This window comes from Gopherus flavomarginatus, chromosome 12 (assembly GCF_025201925.1).
Source record: "Gopherus flavomarginatus isolate rGopFla2 chromosome 12, rGopFla2.mat.asm, whole genome shotgun sequence".
NCBI lineage: Eukaryota > Metazoa > Chordata > Testudines > Testudinidae > Gopherus > Gopherus flavomarginatus.
Window position 1 is genome coordinate 24,758,099 of NC_066628.1, and position 21,616 is coordinate 24,779,714.

At 46.4% G+C, this 21,616-nt stretch overlaps 2 protein-coding genes and 1 pseudogene across 3 annotated transcripts in view; 1 reads left to right on the forward strand and 2 right to left on the reverse strand.

The window, feature by feature from the left end:
• The window catches only part of LOC127032449 (zinc finger protein OZF-like), a 98,090-nt gene extending 78,171 nt beyond the window's left edge, over positions 1 to 19,919 (reverse strand). For both annotated transcript variants that reach the window (XM_050919723.1, XM_050919722.1), the window contains exon 1: positions 19,783 to 19,919. The gene's annotated coding sequence lies outside the window, so the exon portion shown is untranslated. The remainder of the gene's footprint in view (positions 1 to 19,782) is intronic.
• Positions 1 to 21,616, forward strand: part of LOC127032168 (zinc finger protein 420-like) — a 200,860-nt pseudogene that overhangs the window by 39,603 nt on the left and 139,641 nt on the right.
• LOC127032439 (zinc finger protein 883-like) lies at positions 982 to 20,145 on the reverse strand. Its single transcript, XM_050919699.1, has 5 exons — positions 19,914 to 20,145; positions 18,538 to 18,710; positions 6,111 to 6,227; positions 5,929 to 6,015; positions 982 to 5,786 (listed from the first exon to the last, which is right to left on the reverse strand). Exons 1-5 carry the CDS (start codon positions 20,099 to 20,101, stop codon positions 4,210 to 4,212), a joined length of 2,142 nt encoding a protein of 713 aa, XP_050775656.1. The 5' UTR covers positions 20,102 to 20,145; the 3' UTR covers positions 982 to 4,209.

Genomic DNA, 21,616 nt, shown 5'->3' on the forward strand with positions numbered 1-21,616 from the left:
GTGCAATGTCTTTTATTGCCTGATCTATAGATTATATATTAATTGTATTGATTACTTAAGAATTCCCAATTAACACACTGAGATCTGGTAGGTTCTAGTCCTGAGATCAAACCCAGTATTATTAACATTATTTAGTTGCAACTCACCACTTAGGAAAAGCCTTTGGAATTTGCAATAGTTTTATTAATAGAATTAGCAAAGTTACAGACACTCCAGCCAATCAAGGTAAATAGGGATAATACAGAATGTACATAGTCACATCATCCCTTTCAGAACAACCCCAAAGATAAGTCATTATTTTTCTCATCATCATCCATTCAATCATCGTAATCATTTTCCTTGTCACCATCATCAGTGGTCATCATCCTGGCATCTTCCAAGAGCTCTCTCAAAGCACAAAGACCAGGATACAATTTTTAATAATGCCTAATGCATATTCAGTAAGGATTTTAGCCCATTCTCCTTATCTGTATTTCCTCACCTTACGAATGTAGAAGTGGCCTGCTACCTAAAGTTTATTAGCATACAAATCCATTAGTTACCATGACATTCCTGTGGTCAGACATTTGCTTATGCTCCTAACTTAAAATATCCCAGACTTGTATAAACTAGTATTCATGTTTCCTGTCAGCAGTCTGGGCATTACATCAATCTGTCGTGTGCTGTATTATGATTTAGAATTACTCCTGATTAACTACTTATGCTAAGGCTTTTGGGGCATCCTTATAGCCCTGAGAATAAAGGCCAGTTTATTGATTCTGGCCACTAGGACTTACAGCCCTTATGGACTGAGAATGAGGGCAACTCTACAGACTCTGGCCACTAGGTGTCATGGTACCAAGGTCAACAGCAGTCCTGAGGACTTATTCACGGGATGGGGTGCACTCACCATGCACTGGACGGGTACCTCCACCCCATCACAGGCTCCATGCATTATTGCCTTAACTTATACCTATGCCTTACCTACAGAATACATCTCCCCCTGGCTGTCACAGATGTTCAGCAAAACCCAGCAAGCACTTATGACAAGAGGCAGATACTACTCAGTGGCCTCCACCCTTGTTAGGAGGTTCCTCCTCCTTCCCTTCAGTCTGCCCATTTCACTGCAGCTACTCAGGCCTGGTCCACACTACACAGTTAAATCGATTTAAACAGCGTTAAATCGATTTAACGCTGTACCCATCCACACTACAAGGCACTTTAAATCGATTTTAAGGGCTCTTAAAATCGATTTCTGTACTCCTCCCCAACGAGAGGAGTAACCCTAAAATCGATATTACTATATCGATTTAGGGTTAGTGTGGACGGAAATCGAAGTTATTGGTCTCATTCTTTTACTGTAGCTACCCAGAGTGCACCGCTCCGGAAATCGATGGTAGCCTAGGACCATGGACGCACACCACCGAATTAATGTGCTCTAGTGTGGACGCATAAAATCGATTTTATAATATCGGTTTTATAAAACCAGTTTTAGTAATTTCGATTTTATGCTGTAGTGTAGACGTAGCCTCAGAGTGTGGTTGAACAGCTCCTTTAACCTGTCCAAGTGCCCAGGGCAATGATTCATAAGCCACAGATTCAGTCGGTTCCCCAGAATGAAAGGAGTGTGAGGCAAAAAAGGGTTGGTTGCCAGATAATATTCAAAGTAAAATTACTAAAAGAATGAAACAATTATCAAAACTGATAATTAGGAGAAACAATAAACAGATGGAGTTGTTAATTAATCAATCTTCAGCTGACTGGTTCAGGAAAAGCAAATGAAAATATGGAATTACTGATTATGGTTATTAATGAATTCAGGAAGCAACCACATAAAAATTTACTCAGGCTTCTTTTTCCTGTGAATAAGGGATGTCCCAAAATAAACAATTCAACTTGATATTAAAACTTTTAAACTAAAAATAAATTTGGATGAAACTAAATAAGTTGATAAGGCAATACAATTGAAAGGAGTGTCAACTTCATAAAAGCTAGCAAAGCCATTATTACATCTTTTATTTTTTATTAAAGGTAATACCATACATCTATGGGTGACAGTGTACTGTTCAAATATAGAAAAAGAACTATCACAAAGTACTCTGATTTAGTTATTTAAAATGGGCAAACGTAAAATAGGAACTAATGAAGTTCCCACCTCAAGACTGGACTGAAGCTAGTCTGGAGTGTAAAGTAGCAACACGAGACAACTCTGCAGTTAGAAACACATACAATATAGCTAAAATTATTTTAGAAGTAAGAGTATTCTAAAGCTTAGAAGCCACACAAGTATAGATTGAAGTGTGAATCTGAAGTCAGTCGCTCATACACATAGTGTAATATTCCAAAGAAGACTGATCTAAGGATATTTCTCTCTCAGGCAAGTAATTCTCCCTCACACATGCAAAAGCAGCACAGCTGGAGGGCATGAGTGTAAAGGGTTTGTCTACTCTGGCACTTGGTCGGCAAAACTTTTGTTGTTCAGGGGTGTTAAAAAAACATGACAAAAGTTTTACCAACAAAAAGCACCAGTGTGAACAGTGCTTTGTCGGCAGGAGCACTCTCCTAGTGCCTACAAACAGCAGCTCTCCTGCCGACAAACAGCAGCTACACTGCATGCCTTTTAGCAGCACAGCTGTAGCAGCACAGCTGTAGCAGCACAGCCATGTTGCTAAAAGCCTCATACTGTAGCCACAGCCTAAGATATAGGCGTGAGCAGAACAGCGATTGACAAAGTTGCTAGTCCCCAGTAGCACTTAAAGTTAGGAATTGAGTTGAAACAAGACAACAAAAGAAAATTAAACCATCAAGCGATGGATTTCCACAAAACTGGGATAACACAATGAGCACAGCTGAGATTTAGTTATGTCCTTGCCAAACCAAAGATTGAAAGGGCAGCTCTTTTAGGCAGTAAGGCAGATAATTAATAAGACAATTTAAGTGAGCTCAGCACTACACAGACAAGGTGTGAAGAGCAGCAAATAGTCCTGTGGCACCTTATAGACTAACAGATGTATTGGAGCATGAGTTTTCGTGGGTGAATACCCACTTTGTATTCACCCACAAAAGCTCATGTTCCAATACGTCTGTTAGTCTATAAGGTGCCACAGGACTCTTTGCTGCTTTTACAGATCCAGACTAACATGGCTACCCCTCTGATACTTCTGGTGTGAACAGTAACTGGCAGTTACAGGTGCAAGCAGGCAGTTTAAATTAGCACCACATCAGTTTCAGTTAAAAAGTTGTCACATTCAAATGCTAGAACTTAGTCCGGTGATGTTCTTAGGAGAATTTTCCTCACTGTTTTGTGCGGACTTAGGCGGCTTCTGAATACACGTACTAGACCAGGCCCCACCGCATCTACCTTCCCTGGTTTGTCACTCACAAACAGAGATAGGTTCCTATGCCCCTGGGAGGGGTGAGGTTTAGCACACATCCTTCTGGTCATCATCTCCCATTGGCTAGCTTAGGCAGCACCTGACCTAGCATTCTGGCTTGCTGGCTTTTGTGAATCTCATTCTAAAGCACCTATATCTCCCCATTCATTGTAGAGAGGGAGCCGGTGCTTCTAATTCAGGCTTCGTTGATCCCAATGTTGTTCCTGTAATTTTCTAGGTGCTAAAAAATTTAGTCTCTGCAATACTGAGTGTCACAGCACGTAAATCCCTCAGTGAATACCAGCCTAAAAACTATCAAGAGTTAATGTGAAGTCACAGCATACAAGATAGGGATGATTCTACATACACAAAACCAAATTTCAATAGAGAATGTCAATGGAAGTATCTGGAAAATGATAATAAAATCCCATCACAATTTGGAAGTCTCATCTCAGACTCTTGTTCTACACAGCTTTGCTCCAGGAAGGCCATTTCATTTTCTGCTTTATAAACTACATCATGTCCTCATTACATGGCCACTCCTACCAGGTCTGGCCTGACCCTCTGAGATTTGTGGGAGTTGGCAAAGGTGTTATTCACTTAGCCCTTCCCCAGCCAGGACAATTCTTGGTTTTGTTACCTCTGGATTCTCTTATGTGTTATGAGGTCTGAGCTGTGCCGCAAGCCTTTCTCACAGTCAGGGCATTTATAAGATTCCCTGATGTCACTGAAAGTGTGAGATATGACTGAAGCCTTTCCCACAGTCAGTACACTCATAGGGTCTTTCTCCACTGTGGATTCTCTTATGTTTAGTAAGGACTGAGCTTACAGTGAAGTTTTCCCCATATTCTGGGCATTAAAATGGTTTCTCCCCTGTGTGGACTCTCTGGTGAGTAACAAGGACTGACCTCTGACAGAAGCTTTTCCTGCAGTCAGAGCAGTTATAGGGTTTCTCTCCAGTGTGGATTCTGAAGCTTTTCCCACACTCAGCACATTTGAAGAGTTTCTCTCCCATGTGGATTCTCTTATGTTCAATAAGGACTGAGCTATGACGGAAGCTTTTCCCGCAATCAGGGCAGTTATAGGGTCGCTCTCCTGTGTGGGTTCTCTGATGTGATAGAAGCTGTGAATTCTGACTGAAGCTTTTCCCACAGTCAATACACTCATAGGGTCTTTCTCCACTGTGGATTCTCCTATGTTTAGTGAGGGTTGAGTTCACAGTGAAGCTTTTCCCACATTCTGGGCATTGAAAGGGTTTCTCCCCTGTGTGGACTCTCTGGTGAGTAACAAGGACTGACCTCTGACGGAAGCTTTTCCCGCAGTCAGAGCAGTTATAGGGTTTCTCTCCTGTGTGGATTCTCTGATGCGCTAGGAGGCGTGAGATCCGACTGAAGCTTTTCCCACACTCATTGCACTTGTAGGGTTTCTCTCCCGTGTGAATACTCTGATGTTGAGTAAGAGTTGAGTTGTGACTGAAGCTTTTCCCACAGTCAGGGCAGTTATAGGGTTTCTCTCCTGTGTGAATTCTCTGATGTGTTAGGAAGTGTGAGATGTGACTGAAGCTTTTCTCACACTCTTTGCATTTGTACGGTTTCTCTCCCGTGTGGATTCTCTGATGTTGAATAAGGGTTGAGCTTTCACTGAAGCTTTTCCCACAGTCAGGGCACTTATAGGGTTTCTCTCCTGTGTGGGTTCTCTGATGTGATAGGAGGTGAGAGTACCGACTGAAGCGTTTCCCGCACTCATTGCATTTGTAGGGTTTATCTCCTGTGTGTATTCTCTGATGTTCAATGAGGACTGATCTATGACGGAAACTTTTCCCGCAATCGGGGCAGTTATAGGGTCTCTCTCCTGTGTGGGTTCTCTGATGAGATAGAAGCTGTGAATTCTCACTGAAGCTTTTTCCACACATCAGGCATTCATAGGGTCGCTCTCCTGTGTGGATTCTCTGATGTTTATGAAGGTGGAACCTCTGACGGAAGTTTTTCCCACACTCTAGACACTCATAGGGTCTCTCTCCTGTGTGGAGTGTATGGTGTTTACTAAGGGCTGAACTCTGTCTGAAGCTTTTCCCACAGTCAAAACACTTGTAGGGTCTCTCTCCTGTGTGGATTCTCTGATGTCTAATAAGGGCTGATCTGTATTGGAAGTTTTTCCTACAGTCACCACACGTGTAGGGTCTCTCTCCAGTGGGGATTCTCTGTTGAACAGTTTCTTTGATTTTCCTAATTCCTCTGGATTTACCCTGTCTCTCCTCTGAGTGGTTTCCTTGCTCTGTCTCTTGCTCGCTCTGACCCTCATGGTCTTCTCCCTCCTCAGGACTCTGGGAAACATCCCCTTTAGCTTTTCCTGATACTGTCCCCTGTGGTTCCACTGGCTCAGGACCTTCCTGGCCAAGATTCTCCTCCTCAGTCACACTCACCATCCCCTCACCTGCTGGGACAGAGAGAGAACCCAGACAGGAGTCAGTCCCTGTGCCGGGTGAGATGAGAACTTCAGAAAGGGGAACAGAAAGGGGGGGAACAAACCACAGTAACTGTTGAGGAGATAAAAAAAATCAGGGGCTTAATCCTACCTACTGTCCCTCCAAACCTTTCCCAAGAAGAGAGAGGAGGGGACCCATCCTTCCTCCATGTCCTCTGAATATAGATGAAGGCAGGGGCTAAAGGGTCAGACACACTTGATAAAAATTCATGATTGATCTTTGCCAGGAGGATAGAATATTTGGTTTCTGAATCAGATTTGCACAATCCTCACCTGTGTGGGTGTTTCTCGGGATCTCTCTTTCCTTGTATCCATGGAGATCAGGCAGCCACGTCTCCTCTCCTTGATCCAGCCACGAGATGATGTCAGGTTTGAAAATCAGAAATCCTGCTTGTGGGGCAAAGAAACTTGTTCATTAAGGTCAATTCTGTTACTCCTTCCAGATCCAGGATCTGAGCAGGAAAGCGCAGAGAGGCTCCCTGCTCTCCCCTCCCATCCCCTCCAGGGTCTGGACTATAAACCATACAAGATCTGATCTGGAGCAAGGATTCACCACCTCTGCCTAGGAAACTGCCCTAACTTATTCCCCTGGGGAGCTGAGCAGAGTTGCTACCCTCTCTAGCTATCTGAGATACAACCACTCTCCCATCACTGACAACTACATCCCCTTTTCTGCCACACCTCTCTCTCTCCAACACAAGACAGAACATAAAGATGTTGGTGCACCAACTCACCAACCTCATGAGGAGGGCTAATATTTTGGGGTGTATTAACAGGAGTGTTGTATGTAAGACACAAAACATAATTGTCCTGCTCTACTCAGCACTGAGGAGGGCTCAGTTTGAGAACTGTGTCCAATTCTGAGCACCACACACTAGGAAAGATGTGGACAAACTGGAGAGTCCAGAAGAGAGCAATAAAAATGATAAAAGATTTAGAAAATTTATAAGGAAAGGTTAAAAAACATGCATGTTTAGTCTTGAGAAAAAGAGGATGGTGATGAATTGAGTTAAGACAAGAAGTAATAGATTTAATTTGCAGCAAGGGAGATTTAGGTCAGATAGTAGGAAAAAACCTTTCTACCTAGAAGGGTAGTTTAGCTCTGGAATAGGCTTCCAAGGGAGGTTGTACAATCCCCATTGCTGGAATGGAAATGGTTGGATAAACACGTCAGGGATAATCTAGGTTTACTTGGTCCTGCTTCACTTCTTGAGGCCCCTTTCAGCCCTACTTTTCTATGATTCTATATTAATTAAACTCAGAGCTCTTTCATCTGGAGACTGTGTTTCACTAGGTGTCCCCATGCAGCACCTTGTATAATGGGGCAGTGGTCCCTGACTAGTCCAATCCCCTGTGCTGAGGCAGGACCAAATAAACCTACACAATCTCTAACAGGTGTTTGTCCTCTCTGTTCTTAAAAATGTTCAGCGACAGGGATTCTAGAACCTGCCTCAATAATTGTTCTAGTGCTTAAATATCCTTACAGTTAGCGAGTTTTTCCTAATAGCCAATCTAAATCTCATTTGCTGCACATTAAGCCAATTACTTCTTCTGCTATCTTCAGTGCACATAGAGAACAACTGATCACCATCCTTTTTACAACACCCTGTAACATGTTCAAAGACTGTTATAAGGTCTCCCTTCAGTCCTTTTTTCTCACAACTAAACATCCCCAGTTATTGTAACCTTTTCTCATAGCTAACATTTTCTAAATCTTTTATCACTTTTGTCACTCTCCTCTGCACTGTGTCCTATTTGTCCACACCTTTCTTAAAATATGTTTAAACCTGGATATGCCACCTGAGGCCATAGCAGTGCCAAGTAGACAAAAGACAACTACCTCCTGTGTCTTACACACAACATCTCTGTTTATACATGCCAGAATTATATTAATTTGTTTCACAAGTAGGCAGGAGCAGTGTGTGGAGTCACATGCTCGCCCCGCTCCCCCCCTCCATGCTAGCTGCTTCTGGGAGCAGCATGGGGCCAGGGCAGGCAGGGAACTTACCATTGACTGGGAGCCGCCTGAGGTAAGTGCCACCTGGCAGGAGCCCGCACCGCAACCCCCAGCCCTGAGCCCCCTCCTGGAGCCAGCACCTCATATCTCTTCCTGCACCCAAACCCCATCCTGCACCCCAACCCCCTGCCCGAGCCCTAACACCTCCCCAAGCCATCACCCCATACCCCCTCCTGCATCCCAACACTCTGCCCCAGCCTGGGGCCCCCTCCTGCACCCAAACTCCCTCCCAGAGCTTTCACCTCAACCCCTCTCACATCCCAACCCCCTGCCCCAGCTCTAACCCCCCCTCCTGAGCCAGCACCCCATACACCCTCCCATACCACAACACTCTGCCTCAGCCTGGAGCCCCCTCCTACACCCAAACTCCCTCCCAGAGCTCGTATCCTGTATCCCCTTCTGCACCCCTATACTCTGCCCCAGCCTGGAACTCCCTCCTATACCCAAACTCCCTCTCAGGGCTTAAACCCCTCCTGCACTCCAACCCTCTGCCTCAGGCTCAGCCCAGAGGCCCCTCCCACCCTCCAAACCCCTCAGCCTCAGCCCAGAGCCCACACTCCCTCCCGAACCCCAACCCCCCCATGGTGAAAGTGAGTGAGGATGGGGGAGAGTAAGCGATGGAGGGAGTGCAGGATGGAGGGAGTGTGGCGGGGCTTTGGAGAAGGGGCAGGGCCTTGGGGAAGGCACGGGGTAGATCCTGGGTCGCACTTAAATTCAAAAAGTGATCTTGTGCGTAAAAAGGCTGGAGATCACTGATCTAAACTATATTCCCTAGGTTGCATATGGTAGTGGGATTGTGTCAAATCTTTACTAAAATCAAGCTAAATCACGTCTAGTGCTACTTCCTTATGCACTAGGAGAGTAACCTTGTCAAAGAAATACATTAGTTTGTTGTAGCTTGATGTGTACTTGACAGATCTATGCTAGCTATTCCTTATAACCCTGCTATCCTCTAGGTACTTACAAATTGATTGTTTAAAATATTGTTTCAATATCTACCCAGGTATCAAAGTTCAGCTGACTTGTCAATAATTCTCTGGATCCTCTTTGTTCCCCTTTTAAAAATAGGAAGTCAGTTTCACTTTCTCCAGTCCACTGGGACCTAACCTGTTCTCCATGAGTTCTCAAAAATAATTGCTAATGTTTTCTGAGATTGCCTCAGCTAGTTCCTTAAGTATCCTAGGGTAAATATGGTCAGGCCTTGCCAGCTTGAATACCTCTAACTTTACTAAACATTCTTCACCTTATTCTTTCCCTATTCTAACTTGTGTTCCTTCCTCCTTCTTGTTAACACTAGTAGTGTTAAGCATCTGATCATAATTATCTTTAGTGAAAACTGAAGTAAAATAGGCATTAAAGAGCTCAGCCTTCTTGATGGTATTCATTGTTAGTTGGCAGTTGGAGGTGGAGCTACTAGGAAGGTTTGAAAGCTAGAAGCCTCTGGTAATTGGCTGAGCCTTAACCAGTGGGGGGGGGGGCATTCACTCAGGCCAGGGCTTTATAAAGCTGCGCACAAGCGACCAGGGAGCTTAGCGAACAGGAGCTGCTAACAGGGAGTTTTGCAAGGGAGTTCTCCAGGTGAAGGAGGAGCACATACAGCATCTGTGGGGTAAGTGACTGTCTGCAGTGTTTGTGTTTGTGTTTGGGGGTTACTTGCTGTGTGCTGAGCTTGTGTTTGTCAGGTCTGTTTGGTTTGTTTGTTTGAAGGACCGTGTGCTGTAGCTGGCAGTTGGAGGTGGAGCTACTAGGAAGGGGAATAGGAAGGGAGGGGGGGTCCCTTGTCGGTCTCATCTGTGACCCATTGGTCCCCTGAACCTGTAAACTGAGCCACATCCAAAACCTTTCTGTTTACAGCAGAGCAGAGCGGACAGGGAGCTGTAGACGGGAATTTGAGAGAGTTTGACAGAGGGAGGCTTACAATGGTGAGGAGGACCCGCAACACCTGTGCCAGCACTGCTTCTGTCTCCTCCACCTGCGCCTGTAGCCAGACAGAGTACCAAAGCATGGATGCTTTTACCCAGATTCTGGTGTGGGCTTGCAAAGACTGTAATTTGCAATTCCCACTTACTGATATCCAGGCTGGGGGTGGCATCCAATGTGAAAGGTGCCTACTGGTGGAATCTCTCAGGCAGCAGGTGGGAGAGCTACAGGAGGAGGTGGCTAGGCTGAGGAACATCCATATCCATGAGCAATTCCTGGACAGTATCCATGTGGAGACAGCTAACGGTGCTGTCCCAGTTGACAGGACTACCAACACTCCAGTGGAGGAGGAGATGCCTCAGGGTGTATCTGACACACCAGTGGAGGAGGAGGCTCAGGGTGGACACAGCCAGCTGGTTACTTCTAGCAGCAGGCACTGCTCCACCGCTGCTGCGAACCCTCCTGCTGTGGTAAAAGATAACCATTATGCTCTTCTTGATACAGGAAAGAAGAAATCACCCCCAACAGTTAAGGAGGTGGAGCCTCATACCCCTAAGGCTGGGAGGTCTGCTGCCACCACTGATAAGAAACGTAGGGTAGTGGTGGTTGGAGACTCTCTGCTGAGGGGGACGGAGACACCCATCTGTCGCCCTGACCGTTCATCCCGGGAGGTATGCTGCCTGCCAGGGGCCCGTATCCGAGATGTTACAGAGGCATTGTCGAGGATTATCCGGCCTTCTGACTACTACCCCATGCTACTCATCCATGTGGGCACAAATGATACTGCGAGGTGTGACACTGAGCAGATCAAGAGTGACTACAGGGCTCTGGGAGTACGGGTTAAGGAGTTTGGAGCGCAGGTGGTATTCTCTTCGATTCTTCCTGTTGAAGGTAGGGGTCCGGGCAGAGACAGATGCATCGTGGAGGTGAATGCCTGGCTGCGAAGATGGTGTCGCCAGGAGGGCTTTGGCTTCCTCGACCACGAGATCCTATTTGAGGAAGGACCTCTAGGAACAGATGGCGTTCACCTTTCGAAGAGGAGAAAGGCCTTATTTGCGCACAGACTGGCTAACCTAGTAAGGAGGGCTTTAAACTAGGTTCGACGGGGACAGGTGAGCAAAGCCCACAGGTAAGTGGGGAACAAGACCTGGGAGATGGGTTGGAAACAGGAGGGAGCACGGGCTATAATGGCAGAGAGGAAGGAGGGTCAGGGCAAAGCTGGGATGCAAGATCAAACCAGTATCTTAGATGCCTATATACAAATGCAAGAAGTATGGGTAATAAGCAGGAAGAACTGGAAGTGCTAATAAATAAATACAACTATGACATTATTGGCATTACTGAAACTTGGTGGGATAATACACACGACTGGAATGTTGGTGTGGATGGGTATAGTTTGCTCAGGAAGGATAGACGGGAAAAAGGGAGGAGGTGTTGCCTTATATATTAAAAATGTACACACTTGGACTGAGGTGGAGATGGACATAGGAGACGGAAGTGTGGAGAGTCTCTGGGTTAGGCTAAAAGGGGTAAAAAACACAGGTGATGTCGTGCTGGGAGTCTACTACAGGCCACCTAATCAGGCGGAAGAGGTGGATGAGGCTTTTTTCAAACAACTAACAAAATCATCCAAAGCCCAAGATTTGGTGGGGATGGGGGACTTCAACTATCCAGATATATGTTGGGAAAATAACACCGCGGGGCACAGACTATCCAATAAGTTCCTGGACTGCATTGCAGACAACTTTTTATTTCAGAAAGTTGAAAAAGCTACTAGGGGGGAAGCTGTTCTAGACTTGATTTTAACAAATAGGGAGGAACTTGTTGAGAATTTGAAAGTAGAAGGAAGCTTGGGTGAAAGTGATCATGAAATCATAGAATTTGCAATTCTAAGGAAGGGTAGAAGGGAGTACAGCAGAATAGAGACAATGGATTTCAGGAAGGCAGATTTTGGTAAGCTCAGAGAGCTGATAGGCAAGGTCCCATGGGAATTAAGACTGAGGGGAAAAACAACTGAGGAAAGTTGGCAGTTTTTCAAAGGGACGCTATTAAGGGCCCAAAAGCAAGTTATTCCGATGGTTAGGAAAGATAGAAAATGTGGCAAAAGACCACCTTGGCTTACCCTTGAGATCTTGCGTGACCTACAAAATAAAAAGGCGTCATATAAAAAATGGAAACTAGGTCAGATCACGAAGGATGAATATAGGCAAATAACACAGGAATGCAGAGGCAAGATTAGAAAAGCAAAGGCACAAAATGAACTCAAACTAGCTATGGGAATAAAGGGAAACAAGACGACTTTTTATCAATACATTAGAAGCAAGAGGAAGACTAAGGACAGGGTAGGCCCACTGCTCAATGAGAGGGGGAAACAGTAACGGGAGACTTGGAAATGGCAGAGATGCTTAATGACTTCTTTGTTTCAGTCTTCACTGAGAAGTCTGAAGGAATGTCTAGTATAGTGAATGCTTACGGGAAGAGGGTAGGTTTAGAAGAGAAAATAAGGAAAGAGCAAGTAAAAAATCACTTAGAAAAGTTAGATGCCTGCAAGTCACCAGGGCCTGATGAAATGCATCCTAGAATACTCAAAGAGTTAATAGAAGAGGTATCTGAGCCTCTAGCTATTATCTTTGGGAAATCATGGGAGACGGGGGAGATTCTAGAAGACTGGAAGGGGGCAAATATAGTGCCCATCTATAAAAAGGGAAATAAAAACAACCCAGGAAACTACAGACCAGTTAGTTTAACTTCTGTGCCAGGGAAGATAAGGGAGCAGGTAATCAAAGAAATCATCTGCAAACACTTGGAAGGTGGTAAGGTGATAGGGAATAGCCAGCATGGATTTGTAAAGAACAAATCATGTCAAACTAATCTGATAGCGTTCTTTGATAGGATAACGAGCCTTGTGGATAAGGGAGAAGCGGTGGATGTGATATACCTAGACTTTAGTAAGGCATTTGATACAGTCTCGCATGATATTCTTATAGATAAACTAGGAAAGTACAATTTAGATGGGGCTACTATAAGGTGGGTGCATAACTGGCTGGATAACCGTATTCAGAGAATAGTTGTTAATGGCTCCCAATCCTGCTGGAAAGGTATAACAAGTGGGGTTCCGCAGGGGTCTGTTTTGGGACCGGTTCTGTTCAATATCTTCATCAACGATTTAGATGTTGGCATAGAAAGTACGTTTATTAAGTTTGCGGACGATACCAAACTGGGAGGGATTGCAACTGCTTTGGAGGACAGGGTCAAAATTCAAAATGATCTGGACAAATTGGAGAAATGGTCTGAGGTAAACAGGATGAAGTTCAATAAAGATAAATGCAAAGTGCTCCACTTAGGAAGGAACAATCAGTTTCACACATACAGAATGGGAAGAGACTGTCTAGGAAGGAGTATGGCAGAAAGAGATCTAGGGGTCATAGTAGACCACAAGCTTAATATGAGTCAACAGTGTGATACTGTTGCAAAAAAAGCAAACGTGATTCTGGGATGCATTAATAGGTGTGTTGTAAACAAGACACGAGAAGTCATTCTTCCGCTTTACACTGCGCTGGTTAGGCCTCAACTGGAGTATTGTGTCCAGTTCTGGGCACCGCATTTCAAGAAAGATGTGGAGAAATTGGAGAGGGTCCAGAGAAGAGCAACAAGAATGATTAAAGGTCTTGAGAACATGACCTATGAAGGAAGGCTGAAGGAATTGGGTTTGTTTAGTTTGGAAAAGAGAAGACTGAGAGGGGACATGATAGCAGTTTTCAGGTATCTAAAAGGGTGTCATCAGGAGGAGGGAGAAAACTTGTTCACCTTAGCCTCCAATGATAGAACAAGAAGCAATGGGCTTAAACTGCAGCAAGGGAGATTTAGGTTGGACATTAGGAAAAAGTTCCTAACTGTCAGGGTAGTTAAACACTGGAATAGATTGCCTAGGGAAGTTGTGGAATCTCCATCTCTGGAGATATTTAAGAGTAGGTTAGATAAATGTCTATTAGGGATGGTCTAGACAGTATTTGGTCCTGCCATGAGGGCAGGGGACTGGACTCGATGACCTCTCGAGGTCCCTTCCAGTCCTAAAGTCTATGAGTCTATTGTTAGCTATCCTTCCCTGCTAAGTAGTGGGCCTACACTTTCCTTCAGCTTTTTCTTGTTCCTAATATAGTTATAGAACCTCTTCTTATTTCCTTTATGTCCGTTGCTATGTGCAACTAATTCTGTGCCCCAGCCTTTCTCATTTTTTCCTCAACATGCTTCTCCTGTTCTTTAATAATCATCCTTAGTAATTTATCCATTTTTCCACATTTTGTTGGATAGTTTTTTGATTTTCAGGTCAGTAAAAAAGCTCCAGATTCAGCCATATTGGCCTCTTACTATTCTTCCTATCTTTCATTTGCATTGGGGGTCTTTCTTGTTGTGCCTTAAATATTCTCTCTCAGATACTGCCAGCTCTTCTTAACTCCTTCTTCCCCTTAAATATTCTTCCTCTGGGACCATACCTACTACTTCTCTGAGTTTGCTAAAGTCTGTTTTTCTGAAGTCCATTATGCAGGATCATATGCCCCCCAGATTTGCTGCTTGGCTTGTACGGAGCATGCTCACATGGACTGAGGGAGGCAGCAGGGGCTAGGGGTGATGGATGCGGGGCCAAGGGAGGCAGCAGGGGCGATGGGGGGGATGGATGCAGGACCGAGGGAGGCAGTGGGGGCCAGGAACAATGGAGAAGGGTGCTGAGAGACACTGCTGGACCTGGGGGTTGGTACCCGAAGCCCTGGGACCAGAGTTGGAGCCTGGGGGCTGCACAGCTGGATCCAAGTCAGCACCTGCTACTATGTGGCTAGAACCATGGTTCTGCACCCAAAGCACTGTGGCTGGAGCCTGGGACGGGAGCCAGGAGCTGCACTGCCAGAGCTGGGTGTAGGAACCCAGCACCATATGGCCAGAGCCAGGAGTCAGCACCCGAAGCTATGCTGCTGGAGGCTGCAGCTGCCACTGGAGCCTGCTGCCCAACCACCCCAGTGCTAAATCCCATGCTCCACCACCTCCCCTTGCTCCTCCAGTGTTGTGTCCCACATGTCTGCAGAGATGGTGCAGAGTGTCACATCCAGAAACAACAGGGAGGGAGGGGTAAATGCCACTGTTTCGACCCCCCACATCACCACCCAGGAAACTGTCAAGGCTGCATGAAAAGTGGCTGGTGGCCACATTTGAGAAACGCTAGACTAGAGAACCTCACCCAGAGATTCCTAATTAAGCCCATATCTTGCTGTTAAGCTAGACTCTATTTCATAGAGAGAGACATCCATGGCTCGATTAAAGACTCCAAGTGATGGAGAGCACACCACAACTCTAGGTAATTTCTCCAATAGTTCACCCACCTCGACATTTGCACCTTGTGACTGGCCTGAATTTGTCCAGCTCCAGGTTTCAGCCACTGGATTTCATTCTGACTTTCTCTGCTAGATTAAGGAGCCCTCTGCTGTCAGACGTTTTCTCCCCATGTAGGTATCTTTGGGCTCTGTTCAATACACCTCTTAAACTTCTCCTGGATAAACTACATAGACTGAGCTCCTTTAGTCGCTCACTCTAAGGTACATTTTCCAGACCTCGAATCATTCTCATGGCACTTTTGTAACCCCCTTTCCAATTTGTCAACATACTTCTTGGAGTGTGAACACCAGAACGGGACACATTATCCACTAATAGTTTCCTAATGCCTCAAACAGAAGTAAAGCCAGGTTGGCTGGCTCATCAGGGATAAAGGCTAAAGGCCAGGCTTCTTCCACTCAGCTGGTAAACCATCCACTTTGCAGTGAAAGTGAAGGCTATGTCACTTGAGTGCTAATAGTCCTTCAAATCCTTCCCACAATGTCCCCTTGTGCTCATAAGGACAGAGTGTCCTCCCCTGATTCAATGAAAAAGAATCATAGGGCGTCTCAGCTCTCTGCCGTGCTAAGAACCATGGGATGAGCCCCCAGAAGTTATAGGGACATACACAAGTTGACTGCAGCACCAGTGAGGACACTATAACTTGAGGAGGACTTGCAGGTGACGGCTCACAGCCTGGCGAGGCTAAGCCCAGTGTTTAGACCCAGGTGTCAATCACCCAGGTTAAATCTGCACTGAAGACATATCCTGAGTTTCTCTCAGGCAATGTCCATTCCCACACACAGCCAGTCACCTCCTGGGCTGGACACAGGCATCAGAAACACCAGACCTGTCCCCATCCCCAGCGCTGTCAGGCCGCTCCCTACTTCAGGCACAAACCAGAACTGTCCCTTTAGGAAGGATTATTGAGCTTCACTTCACTTCACTTCCCTTCCCCCATGAACCACAGACTCCGAGAGGCAGAGGAGATGCTCTGTTCCTATCTGCGCTCAAACGCAGACACAATGTCCTGCTAATCTATGAAGCAACAGTTACCATCACACTCCATCCCCAGAAATTCATGAAAACTCTACCCAAGCAAGAGGCCAAGGAGCACAAAGATGTATTAGCTATAGCAGGGTGGAGAAAGCTGGTGATAGATTACACATGAGCAAAAAGAGACTTCAGAATAAGGAATTTTTGTAACCCTTACACCAATGCTGCTGCTGCAGGTAGCTGAGATTATTAGTGACAGAAGCACAGTGAAACTCAGATTGAAATCATGGTCCATTGTGTTATCAATGTACTTATGTGGCTCCTCATACCACAGTAACTGAGCACTTCACAGTATTTAAAGTCATTATCCTCAGACCTCTGTGACATAGGAATTGGCTGTAATAAATATTGTACAGATAGGTAACTGTGGCAAACAGTCCAAGTGACATACCCAGGCCACTGTGGCAGTCAGAGTAAGAAATTAAACCCAGGTCTTTGGAGTTTGCTGTCAGAGCCCTAACCACTGGACCATCGTCTCTCTCAAAATAGGCACCAGATAGTCACGTAGTGAGAGACAGGCCCTACCCCAAACAGCTGTCAATCTAAAAACACAAAACAGACAGGGAGCAGATTTTTTTCTACATTTCAGAGGGGAAAAGGAGGACTAGGAAAATAAAGCTGGGACTTTTAAAGGGGCCCAGATACCAAAGGAAAAAGATTGGATGTCTAATTCTCTAGGGTCCCTTTGAAAATCGCAGACTAAGTGATTTACAAGAGGTCAGACAGGGAGGCTGTGGAAGAGCCTGGAATTGAAAGCAGGTCTCCTGAGTCACAGGGCAGAGCCTGAAACACAAGAGCCCTCCTCGCTTTTTTCTACTATAGTGACATACCCCACAGAACACTGCCAGACCATAAATTACATCATTAACCCTCACTGAGCCCCAGAACCCAGCGCCTCCCACTACCAGGAACCATCACTTCACAGAGACCAACCACAGCCAGGAAGAGACACCAGGAACAACACCCTCCTTCCAGGAGTTCGGCACATTTGCACATGAAGGAGCCCTTAATGAAGGCACTAACAACAGCCGGATCCCAAACCCAGATCCATGACACTGGACCAGGGGTTCTCAAAACACATTTTTGGTAGCCTCAGAATGCGGTAACCAACTCTTGCTGGTGGCTGCTCTGACAATTTTTCCTAAAATACTTAATTAACTTTAGGAAAAACAAACAAATATGCATATGCACATGTCCACATCATTGTAATTTATTTATGTAGGAGTTTTTTGCAGATTCGATAATAAAAATGTACAGTTGTCTCTATTCTTTACTGTATCTAAACAGAATAGAAACACAAATAAGGTGCTTTTCATGTTCTTGTCTTTTTTGTTGTTGTTTCTTTTGGGGTTCTTTTTGGTTGGTTTTCTTTAGATTTACTAGCTAGTAAATCTGCTGCTGTGAAAAGTGTTACTTGTATATTAACATCACTTTTCACAGTCTCACAGCTAGCTACTAAGTCTGCTGTGAAAAGTGATATTAAAAAACAAATACAAATATCCCTTTTCACAGTAGATTTACTCAGTTTTGGCAAGCCCAGGGACAAATTAAGTCCTGGATGGAGAAGTGGGTAGCGAGGTGCCAGGGAAGGGGCAGTGAGTCCAGGGGATGGCACCTGAAGCCCCTGGACTGAAGTCTGAACCCAGCACCTCCGAGAAGGTGGGAACTTACTGGCTGCCTGCTCCTCCAGTGTTTGTCTCTCCAAGAGGCTGTGGCTGCACTAGAAGTGCTATATATGCTGCTGTAGTGTGTCTGGTGAAGACGCTCTATGCTGACAGGAGAGCGCTCTCCCAGTGGCATAATTACTCCACCTCCAAGAGAGGCAGAAGCTATGTTGGCGGGAGAGCATCTCCCACCGACATAGCACTGGCATGGACAGCAGCTAGGTCAGTGTAACTTGCGGCGCTCAGGGGATGTCTTTTTCACGCCCCCTGAGCGACTTACGTTATATTGACTTTAGTGGTAGTGTAGACCTGCCGTAAGAGTATTTAAAAATCCGGCCACTGGAGACTTAGGCAGAGCCAAGTCATGAGACACTTGTCCATCTGGTAGATGGCAGAGGGCTCAGAGGCATCAGAAGTTGGAACTTGCCTCAGGAAGGAGGAGTAGAGAGTGAATTTGTCTCACTTGAAATCCTTGGTTATGGGAAGAGTAGCATCATCATTATGTCCCTGAATCTTCTGTTCTGTGGGAGTGGATGTGGAAGGGACAGTCTCTCACAAACAGGAGCTAGAGGCTGATCCTCCTGATATCTGGGGGACAAACGAAGAAGCCTGCACAAAAACCATCCCTGGTGCTTTAGAGACATCTGCAGCATCTGCTTCCCAAAGGGCTATGCATCCTTACCCAGCAACGTCACAGTCTCATAATTTTCCCGCATGACGTCCCTGTAGAGGGCTCTCTGACCCGGGTCCAGCAGAGCCCATTCCTCCTTGGAGAAATACACAGCCACTTCCTCAAAGGTCACCAGCTTCACTGCAGTCATTTCCCTTTCCTGTCTCTGGAGGACATGGGACAACCTGGAGCAAAACATGGGTGTTATTCTGCAGCCTGTCAGCATGAGGAGGGTGCTGGGGGAGGTTTCAGTTCCCCCCAGTTCTTTCCCTGCTGACAGACATTCTGGACTCTGCCATTCTGGGGAAATATTTGAGCCAAGAGATTTAGAAAAACTCTAAAGTTAGATTGCAAATCCCTATTCAGTTCTCTCAACACATAGCCTGGGATTTAAATGGCTAAGCCCTCAAACTGTAGCTTCTGAAAGTGATGTGTGTTTACATTCAAGAGAAAGACGCTAAAATGTAACTAAAACAGAGGTCTGGGGACCTAAATTTAGGCTTGACAATAATGAGGCTTGGTAAATTGTGGGCAAAGTGAAGTGAGACAGCTCAGAAGCTGGTTAGTCATTAAACTTTCAGAAATAAATTCACCCGAGAGCGAGACTGTCCACTGTGAAGATCAAGATAGGAACTGCCAGACTAGGTAGAAGCCAGGTTCATTTAGTAACACTGAACATCTTATAAGAATCTGAAAAGGGCCCTTTAGACTAAAATTGTGCACTCAGCAATGCCACTGTGCACTCCAGCAGTCATGAAAGAGCAGAATCCAAGGAGTCGCTTTGGGGGATCTCCCTGACACTGTCCCCAGGGCGGCACATTCCCCCAGCAGCGCAGGGACTAGATAGAGGCAGGAACTGGTTTTTCCTCTCCCTACCCCTCACCTTGTCCCAGGAAAATCAATCTGCCCCGGGGTGTTGCAGCGAATGGGGCTGGGCAGGGCTGGGCCCCGGAAACCTCCATCCCCACTAATTGCTCCTGCTGCCCCTGCCAATCTCTCCCTGTCTCCCTCTCGCCCCCTCCCCTCGGGCTGGAAGACTCGGTCCCTGGCCCGGCCCGGGGCGTTCGCTCCCCGGAGCTGGCTCGGCTTCTGCAGACGCTCAGGGGAGCAGAGCCGGGGGGGAGGGTCATGGAGGGCAGCAGCTCTGGGACTCGCAGACCCCCGCCCCCCGGGAGCAGAGCTGGGGCGAGGAGGGGCCGTTGGTGCAGAGTCACTTTCCTGTCCAGCCCCAGCCCTTCCCTGGGTCTCGCCCCTCACCTGCAGGCTCCGGCTCAGGGGCTGCTGTCGGCAGATCCCGGGGCTGCCCCAGGGGCTGGTTCTAGCCCCCGGAGAGAGTCACCCCGGCTGGGCACAGAGGGGCGCTAGGGAAGGGCTGTCCCCGCACACACCCGCTGGGGCGCAGCTGATCAGTCCAGGTTCCGGGATCGCAAGAGACTGAGGCGGCAGCAGCTTCTGACCCAGGAAGTCCAACCCGAGAGTGCAGGGTAAAGAGACAAAGCAGCCGCCTCCCTCCCTTAGCTATAGCCAGAGCCGGGCAGCGACTACAGCTAATGAGCCCCCCTGCTGTAGTGAACATGCTCACACAGGAACTGCTAAGCCCGCTGCCCCAAACGCACCGGTGTAACGACTAGTTGCAGAACGGGAGGGTTGCTCAAAGTGTCATCAACAAAGCCAAACTACCTTCAATGAGGGGCAGGAGCTTCGTCACCGGGAGCACAGCTCCACCTATGAAATGCTGTTCACACTGCTGCTTTTCATGGCTCAAATTTTGGCATTCGGGGAGTGTTTTTTCTCACCCCAGAGAGACAAAATTTTTGTCAACAAAAGGCGAAATTAAAAAAAAAACTCCTCTGCAACCTATTTAATTTTACCTTCATACAACCTTTATACTGCCTCCAGTTTTGGTGTCCTCATTTGAAAAAGATGTTGTGAAATTGGAGCTGGGGCAGCAAAGAGCCACCAAATGTTCTGAGGACTGGAGAAAAATGCCTTCTAGTGAGCTCTTTCAATAGCTCAATCTGTTTAGCTTATCAGAAGAAGATTGAAAGGTGACTTCATTGAAGTGTTGAAGTGCCTTAATGGAGAGAAAAGATTGGGTATTAAAGAGCTCTTGAATCTGGCAGAGAAAGGCATAACAAGACCCAGTGGCTGGAAGGTGAAAAGAGACAAATTCATATTACAACTAAGGCACAATTAGTCAACATTGAGGATGATTCACCACAGGAACAAGCTACCAAGGGAAGTGGTGGATTCGCCATCTCCTGCTGTCATTTAATGAAGACTAGATGCCTTTCTGGAATGTGTTTGCCCCCAAGGTAGCTCTTGTGTCATACAGGAGGCCTGTGATATGCAGGGGGTCAGATCAGATGCTCTAATGGTCTCTTCTGGCCATAAAGTCGACTAATTTCTGAAAAACTGAGTGTAGCATTGGCAGCAGCATCTAATGTTTTCCTGTCTAGCCGGCTTGCTGCCTAGAACGAATGTTCCTTGCGTGGGGTGATCCACAGGGAGAAGCTCAAACCTCCAAAGGGCCTGGCCAGGGGCAGGACATTGGCACAGCAAGGGAGGTGTGTGGCAGTGACATCACAAAGGCCTTTTGCAGGACCTCAGACTATTGGTCCAAGGTAGTGGGGAGGTGGTGACCTCACAGAGAGGTGGTGACCTCACTGACATCAGCCAGGCAGGACGGGGTGAGGGGCCAGGGAAACCTCAGAGACCCCTGTGGCTTTGCTTCAGCAAGTCTCCTTCTCCAGGTCTCTCTTTGAAGACTGGGAGAGCATTTGGGTTCACGGACGTGAGCACCAGGAGGAACCTCTTTCAAGTTTTCTCCTTCCCTTTTAGTGATTTTACTAGAAAACAGCCGTCCCTGTTTAGAAGGTAAGAGCCTCCTGGAGGTTTGAAACCTGTTCAGTCTGATCCATCTGGTGAGAGTTGAATTCTAGGCATGGAAAACACGAGCTTAAGGAGGCAGAATGTTACTGCTCACCTGGGATTTTGTCCCTTAGAATCACTGGGGACATTAGGGTTTCACCTTTTCTTCCCTCCCTCCTTTCTCTTCGTCTCTTGCTTCTTTTGTTCTTTCTCCTGTTCC